General features: G+C 44.4%; 1 protein-coding gene across 1 annotated transcript; it reads right to left on the bottom strand.

Annotated features, from left to right (window-relative positions):
* Positions 1–1178: 1178 nt before the first annotated feature.
* Positions 1179–4014, bottom strand: LOC133231938 (olfactory receptor-like protein DTMT). Its single transcript, XM_061390704.1, has one exon. The coding sequence runs from the start codon at positions 3445–3447 to the stop codon at positions 2503–2505; it is 945 nt and encodes a 314-aa protein (XP_061246688.1). The 5' UTR covers positions 3448–4014; the 3' UTR covers positions 1179–2502.
* Positions 4015–9074: the final 5060 nt, after the last annotated feature.

The raw sequence follows: 9074 nt of genomic DNA on the forward strand, positions 1-9074 counted from the left end.
ATATAGATGCAAAATTGTCAACAAAATATTAGCAAACTGCATTCAATTAAAAGATCATATAATGTGATTAAGTGGAAATAACCCCTGGTTTATTCATTCTGATTTTATCTCAAACTAAAGCTTCTGCACAGGAAGTAAAACAATCAATAGAGTACAAAGGCATCATGTGGGAAAGGAGAAAATGTGTGCAAATCATCATCTTTACAAGGAGTAAATGTACAAAATGTATAAGACTCTTCTACAACTCAAAATCAAAAAATGAATAATCCTGGACTTCCCTGGTGGTCCAGGGGCTAAGGCTTCATGCTCCCAATGCAGGGGGGTCTGTGTTGGACACCTGGTCAAGCCCCCACATGCAGCCACTGAATTCGCGTGCCACAGCTGAAAGGACCCGCAACCAAGACCTGGCACAGTCAAATCTTTAAAAAACAAATAATCCTACTAAAAAATGGGCAAAGGACTTGAAGAGATATTTCTCCAAAGAAGACGTGCAAATGGCTGCTACATATATGAAAAGGTGCTCAACATCACTAATCACCAAGGAAATGCAGATTGAACTATACTGAGATAAAACCACAGATGTGTTGAGATGGATGCTCGTTTTTAAAAAAGATAACAAATGTTGGAGAAGATGTGGAGAAATTGGAAACATTATATACTGTTAGCTATATATCCAAAGGAAGTGAATTCAGGACCTCAAAGTGATATCTGCATTCCCATATTTGTTGCAGTATTATTCACAATAGCCAAGATTTCGAATCAACCCAAAGGTCCATCAACAGATGAATGGACTTTTTAAACGTGTATACACATACAGTGGACTATTATTCAGCACTTAAAACAAGAAAGTAATTCTGCCATTTGTGAAGCCATGGATGAACCTAGAGGACTTTATGGTAAGTGAACCTGCTGAGTCATTGGGGAAGCCCATAAGGTGTGTTGATCAATTCCAAATAAGTAAGTAGAGAGAGACACCCTTGAAGAGTGAGGCTGGTAACTAGACTCTGGCTTCCTTCCCCATACCTGAGGGAATAACTTTTAGGACACCAGCTGTGAGTCAGTTCTCAGGTAAAGACAAACTTATAGTAGCAAAGAAAATAGAAAGTTCACTTGAGGTTCAGGTCAGGTCAAAAAGACAATGGAGTCATGAAAATAAATGAGAGGAGAAAAGGCTAAGAGAGAATAATGTGAACCTTTGCAGAAGAAGATGTAAGGAAGAAACTGTATTCAATAATGAAAAGCTTCTTTTAGCAGAGGAGTGAGAATTTTGAGTTTTGACCTGAGAGGACAGGGTATTATTTAAAGCAGGGTTTGGGTTTAAAAAAAAAAAAACCACAATAAATTGTAAGGTGAATGCAGAGAAAAAGAGAGCGAGCCAGGCAATCAGGCAAGGAAAGGAAATTTAATAGAGGGAAAAGAGAGGGTGACTGGCTCTTAAGGAGAATCAGCGTCCTCCCTTTCTGACAGAGTCCTTCTTATACCCCACCAACGAAAAATTCTCTGAAAGGATGGTCACGTAGCCAGAGGTCTGGAATCTGGTGGTCTTGCAGCTTTGAGAAGATAGGTGCCAGTGAGACAACAGGATGCCATTAGGGCAATTTGGTCAGTCCTGCAGATCACTGTGATTTTATTCGTTTGCGAGGTTGACATAAGGAGCCATCTTATCAATAAGACCCCTCGAGGGCCCTATCATAAATAGTTGTTTAGTAACTTAAGACAAAGATCAAGTAAAACTTTTTAAATGATGCTTCTTAGAATTACTTGGGAAAAACGAAGAGGAAGCCCTTGCCTGCAGGTCACTGACATCCCCTTTTTGAGTCCAGCTGTTGAAGCCTCGCGTTCCGGGAAACAAATTCAGAAGGACAATGCAGATAGTGGAGTGCAGTTTATTACACCTGCGGGCCTAAGGCAGAGTCTCCTCTTAGCCAAGGAGCCTAACCAGTTTTTCTGAAAACCTTATATACCCTATGTGTACGTGCTCAAACCCACCTCCTCAAATTCCCTGAAACTAGTCTGAACAAAGGAAAAGAAAGATAATATCAAAGTTAACCTGTGATCCATATGCCTTAAGTCTAGGTAGTTGACAATGGACAATTATCAATAGGTCTGTAGTCATACTACAGTAAGCATAATAGAATGCATGATTCTATTCAGTTACACAGATATTTAGGGCATTCTTCAGAGGGTCTAGGTAGGAGCCCTGGGGCTCTTCCTTCCAGGGGTCCAGTTTTCCAGTTGGTATGTCGTTTTCATAGACACTGGGCATATAGCTCAAAGTCCACAGTCTGGCCCAAGATGGAGTCCTGCTTTCAAGATACAGCCTGTTCTGTCTGTTTCCTCCTTCGAAGCTACATATCTCCACTTTAGCTTTTACTTTGGCAATTTCTAGCTATGTAACTTAACCAAAAGACCATTGGGGAAAACATAAGTCTGGGTTAATATCCCAATTTTAATGTCAATATACCTACTGAATACAATTGTGTAGAAATCTCAGCTCTATCATTACAGAGAAAAAGGAGTTTTCTTTTTGTAAAAAACTCTTCCCAGGGCTCCCTTCATGTCTCTATTCCTCAGGCTGTAGATGAAGGGGTTCAGCATGGGGGTCACCACAGTGTACATCGTAGCCATCACAGTCTCCTTAACAGTAGAATTACTAGCTGACGGGCATAAGTAGAGACCAATAACTGTCCCGTAAAACAGGGACACCACAGTGAGGTGGGAGCCACAGGTAGAGAAGGCTTTGCAGATGCCCTTGGCAGAAGGGACCTTGAGGGTGGAGGACACAATTTGAGCATAGGATGTGATGATGAGTAGAAAAGGGATCACAAGAATGAGCCCTCCAGTGATAAATATCACCAGTTCATTAACTCGAGTGTCAGAGCAGGACAGCTTCAGCAGAGCAGACATGTCACAGAAAAAGTGGGCGATCACGTTGTCTTCACAAAAATGCAGCCTGGACATGAGCAGGGTGTGCAACATGGCATGGAACGTGGTGAGTACCCAGGACAGCACCACCAGGAAGAGACAGAGCCTGGGGCTCATGATGGTGGTGTAGTGCAGGGGGAAGCAGATGGCCACGTAGCGGTCATAGGCCATGGCCACAAGGAGGAAGCTCTCCAGGTCTGCGAAAAACAGGAAGAAGTACATTTGTGTCAGGCAGCCAGCATAGGGGATGGACGGGACATGGCTCTGCATGTCCTGTAACAATTTGGGCATTGTGACAGAGGAGAAGCAGAGGTCAGAGAAAGACAGGTTACTGAGAAACAAATACATGGGTGTGTGGAGGTGGGGGTCCAGTCGAATCAGGAACATTATGAGGAGGTTCCCCAGGACAGTGGTAACATACATGGCCAGGAACAGAGTGTAGAACAAGTCTCGCTGATCAGGTCTAATGGGCAGGCCCAGGAGGAGGAACTCTGAGACAATAGTTTGATTTCTTCCTGTCATGCTCTGTGTTCAGTATCTTTAGGAGAAAATGATGGTGTCCATTAAACACCTGAATAAAAATGAACATTATGTCTGTTAGTTTGTGGTCAATGGTTGATTTCACTGTCATTATCTGTAACAGTTTGTAACCAAAAATACACTACGTCTCCAAATCCAAGCCACTTTTAAGACTTTTCCTTCATTCCTCATCAATTAGCATGTAAAAGAATATTAACTCTAATTTCCCTTCTAAAACACTCTCATCTTCTATATTCTATGTGCTCACATTGGTTCTCCTGATTGTTTCCTTACCATTCATTCTCAGTCACTTTGATTGGTTTCTTCTCCATTCTCATATATTGGTGTTTTCTTGGGTTTTTTCCTAAATACCGTTCTCATACTTTTATATCTACAGGCCTGGAAGAACGCACATATTCCTTTGGCATCCATTACCATCTAAAGCTCATGGGTAGCCTTTTATCACCTTCATCATTGGCTTAGTGATCATGTTCCCCATGGAATACCACAAGGCTCTTCAGCCATCCACAGATCCCATATGAAATTCATGAGCCCACTCTGCCCTTCTCCCGACCCACTCCTTCAGGTCTATCATACTTCAGTAAAAGAAATCCAGGCCCAAGATAGAAACCTAGGAGTTTTCTTTCAGTCTCTCCTTTCTGTCACTATCAGGACCCACTCTACCAAGTGCTATAAGATTCTCCCACTCAATTCTCTAATTCATCCACTACTGTCCCAACCCTCACTACCCTGGACCAGGCTAACATTAGAACTTGTCTGTATTACTTAACAGCCTCTTTATCTCCCTGCTTCCATACTTACTCCCCTTCAATCTCTTTACACTGTGGCATTCTAAGATAAAAATCTGATCATTATTCTCATAAGTTCCATGGATTCTCACTGCTCTTTCAGAGGCCAAAAGGTGCTTCATGATCTGACCCTTGCCTCCACATCTTCATCCCATTATGACACACACACCCCACTCTCACCAAGGCTGCACTTAAAAGTTAGTTTCTTGCTCCATCCTTTTGCACTTGCTGTCCTCCTACCTAGCACCTTCCTCCCTTGGCTCCCTCTTCACCTGGTTTGCCTGTATTTATCCATCAGGCATATTACATGCCCCTGGGAAATGGAATATTTCCTGCCATATCAGTAAACAAGGATGTCACAGTCATCAGTAATCCCAGCACCCCAGGGCACTCGGGAAGGAGAACAATACCTGTGCCCTGGCAGCCATCAGGCTTCAGCTACTCCCTATGGTGAGCACTGAAGAACTCAAGATGTGAAAAAATCACAGGACACTGTGTATCCAGATAACTAAGATGCATAAGAAAGGAATGATTTCAGTGAGCCCAGATTCTTGCATCTTCCCATACATAGTTCTAAATTCCTTGAGATAGCTGCTGCTGCTGCGTCACTTCAGTCCTGTCCAACTCAATGCGACCCCATAGATGGCAGCCCACCAGGCTCCCCCATCCCTGGGATTCTCCAGGCAAGAACACTGGAGTGGTTTGCCATTTCCTTCTCCAATGCACGAAAGTGAAAAGTGAAAGTGAAGTCGCTCAGTTGTGTCCAACTTTAATTCACAAAAACACTTTTTTATTTAAAAATTACTTTTGGCTGTGCTGAGTCTTCGTTGCTGCATAGGCTTTTCTCTAGTTGCGGGGAACAGGGGCTACTTTCTAGCCGTGGTGCATGAGTTTCTCGCTGCGGTGGCTTCTCTTGTTGCGGAGCACAGACCCTAGGAGCACTAGCTTCAGTCATCGCAGCCTGTGGACCCAGTAGTCTCGGCTCCTGGGCTCTAGAGCACAGGCTCAGTAGTTGTGGCACACCATCTTAGTTGCTCTGCGACATGTGGGATCTTCCCGGATCAGAGACAGAGACTGTGTCTCCAGTGTTGGCAGGCAGATTCTTTATTATTGAGCCACCAGAGAAGCCCTACAAAAATGCTTTAATGCTCAGACTACCTGCCCTTTGTTGCAAACTTCTATATAACCTGATTCTTTCTCCCAATCCCCGCCTCCTCGGAGCAGTTCTCTCAGGGTCGCTTAAGATACTGTCTCCTGGGCCTAAAGCCCTAAAAATTCCCACCGAACAAAACGTAATTCAATTTTTAGGTTGTGACTATTTTTAAGTCAACACCGTTTACTCAGCTAAACCCTCCTGTCAGCCTAGACCAGGTAAGAACCGAGTGCTTTGTTTCCACAGCATCCTGTGCTTGTTCCATAGCACACGACGCCCGGGGGTATTATTTGTTTACAGCTGTCTTTCCCCACCGGAGAAGAAAATGGCACCCCACTCCAGTACTCTTGCCTGGAAACTCCTATGGATGGAGGAGCCTGGTATGCTGCAGTCCATGGGGTCGCTAAGAGTCGGACTTCACTTTCACTTTTCACTTTCATGCATTGGAGAAGGAAATGGCAACCCACTCCAGTGTTTTTGCCTGGAAAATCCCAGGGACGGGGGAGCCTGGTGAGCTGCCGTCTTTTGGGTCACACAGAGTCAGACACAACTGAAGAGACTTAGCAGCAGCAGTCTTTCCCCACCAGATTGTAAATCCCATGCAGGCAAGGCCATATATATGCCTCCACGACTGCAGCAGTGCCGGCATCTGGAATAATGCCTGACTGCAGCCAATGTTTCATTTTTTGAAATATTTATTGGCTGTACTTCAGGATGGGACATGCATTCCTCCAACTTTCAAGACAGAAAACTCCTGTTATTTTAGAGTATCTACTCCTACTTAATCCTCTCAGAACAAGAGCTCACTAGTTTTTTACTTTTTTTTTACAGAATGCCTGGATGTAACCTCAAACTCATGGAAGTATTAGACTATCTCAACCACACTACTCTTTTTTTCTTTTAAACTTTTTATTTTGTTTTGGTTTTATAACTGATTGATTCAGCTTCCCTGATGGCTCAGATGGTAAAGAATCCGCCTGCAATGTGGGAGACCTGGGTTCAATCCCTGGGTTGTGAAGATCCCCTGGAGGAGGGCATGGCAACCCACCTCAGTATTCTTGCCTGGGGAATTCCCATGGGCAGAGGAGCCTGGCAGGCAACAGTCCACGGGGTTGCAAAGTCGGACACGACTAAGCAACTAAGCACAGCACAGCACATAACCAATTAACAACCAATGTTGTGATAGTTTTAGGTGAAGAGCAAAGGGATTAATCCATACATATCTATGTATCCATTCTCCCCCAAGTCCCCTTCCCATTCAGGCTACCACTGAGCAGAGTTCCCTGACAGCCATTCCCTGACAGCCTGAACAATCAGAATCTACACCCACACTGTATTCCTTCTATTGATATCCACAGGATTCAGGGAAATCGATAATGAAAAAAAAATTAAATGTGACAGATATGTTAAGTAATTTGGGGAGAAAAGGAAGGAATAAAGATAATTTCTACCCCTGAGACCTTCTTCCAATTTTTTTCCAGATACGATTGTGCCTCAGAGCTGAGAAAACTAAGGAGTGCTAGGAATATGGTTAAGTTCCATCCCTCAAAGAGATCAATTCCAGATGCTGGGATTTCACCCTGCTGATGCTGTTTAATTGAGCCACATTAATAATTTTTTATTTGTGGACTTAATGTGCTAGCTGGTGTGGCAGTAGGGGAAAGCATCGAGTTAGGCTTCATGCACCTGATTTTCCAAAATTTTGCTTCCCTGGAAAACCAGTGCTGCTCATCTCTGGTGTCAAGAGTTTTTATTAGAAATCACAAACCAGAGAGCTGGCACTTGCAGATGCTGCTAGAGATCTAGGATAAGAGCACCAGTGGCTCCATTAACAAGCAATGACTCTCATCTTCGGCGGGTGAATTGGTTCTCAGTCCTTGGTGCCCGTAAGAATCACAAAGGGCAGTGCTTCTAAAAATTAATTTACACATGAATTACACAGGGGTCCTGTTAAATGCTTATTTTGATTTAGCAGGTTTGCTGTGGTGCCTAAAATTCTGTATTTTGAGCACAAATTTTACCTTCAGATCAGATCAGTCACTCAGTCGTGTCCAACTCTTTGCGACCCCATGAATCGCAGCACACCAGGCCTCCCTGTCCAACACCAACTCCCAGAGTTCACTGAGACTCATGTCCATCGAGTCAGTGATGCCATCCAGCCATCTCATCCTCTGTCATCCCCTTCTCCTCCTGCCCCCAATCCCTCCCAGCATCAGAGTCTTTTCCAATGAGTCAAGTCTTCGCATGAGGTGGCCAAAGTACTGGAGTTTCAGCTTTAGCATCATTCCTTCCAAAGAAATCCCAGGGCTGATCTCCTTCAGAATGGACTGGTTGGATCTCCTTGCATTCCAAGGGACTAGTGATTCCCAATTCTGTTGGTCTGTGGACCATGCTGTATTTAAAAGCATAGATTACTGCACCCTCCCCCAGTAAATATAAATCAGAACCTCTGGGGAGAGGGGTTTGCTATCTAAAACTCCTTGCTTGCATGCATGCTAAGTCACTTCAGTCTGACTCTTTGTGACCCTATGGATTGTAGCCCACCAGGCTCCTCTGTCCATGGGATTCTCCAGGGAAGAATCCTGGAGTGGGTTGCCATGCCCTTCTCCAGGGGATCTTCCCCACCCAAGGACCAAACCCGTGTCTCTTATGTCTCCTACATGGGCAGGTGGGTTGTTTACCACTAATACCATCTGGGACACCTAAAGTTCCTTAAATAATTCCAATAGGTAGTCAAGGGTTATGGACCATTGCATTAAATGCCTGACCTGCAGAGAGGTCTTCTTTTGAAATAATCCAATCTTATGAGTTATAATACATAGTAATATTTATACACTCTATCATTAGTAAAAAAACTACTGAAACTGGTGAACAGTCAAATCATTTCTAGAATGTGGAGAAATCATGGTAAGTTGAGAGGTAAACAGGAGGATTATCATACCTGAAAAACTCTGCTGGAGAACATCACATAACCTGGGAAATCAAGACCCTCAGGTTGGAAGGACCTTAAGTGACTAGCTCATTCACAATCTTACCTAGTGTGTGAGGGTGACTGCAGGACCCTGACCTGAAATCCTGCTCCCCTTTATTCACTAAGGGGCACTATCTGCCCCTGTAGTCATCACCTGTGTCTGAAACCTCCCTTCTCACATCTCCCATTCTGCACATCCTTGGGCCTAAGGGGCCCTGGATCCCAGAGGAGTCTGGATCCTGGAGGAACTCATTAAAGAGAAAGCAATTACCCAGGACCTCTCTAAGACAAATGCTCTCAGGGTCCAGGAGTAGTGACTGATTACAATCACTGATCACACCTGACTATACTTTGGGGAAGACGGTAATGAAGAAAAGCTCCTATATGAAAGCTTGCTGCTGCTGCTGCTGCTGCTGCTGCTAAGTCGCTTCAGTCGTGTCCTACTCTGTGCGACCCCATAGACGGCAGCCCACCAGGTTCCCCCGTCCCTGGGATTCTCCAGGCAAGAACACTGGAATGGGTTGCCATTTCCTTCTCCAATGCATGAAAGTGAAAAGTGAAAGTGATGTTGCTCAGTCATGTCCGACTCCTAGCGACCCCATGGACTGCAGGCTACCAGGCTCCTCCATCCATGGGATTTTCCAGGCAAGAGTACTGGAGTGGGGTGTCATCGCCTTCTCCAATTACTTGCTCTAGG

This window comes from Bos javanicus, chromosome 19, assembly GCF_032452875.1.
Source record: "Bos javanicus breed banteng chromosome 19, ARS-OSU_banteng_1.0, whole genome shotgun sequence".
NCBI lineage: Eukaryota > Metazoa > Chordata > Mammalia > Artiodactyla > Bovidae > Bos > Bos javanicus.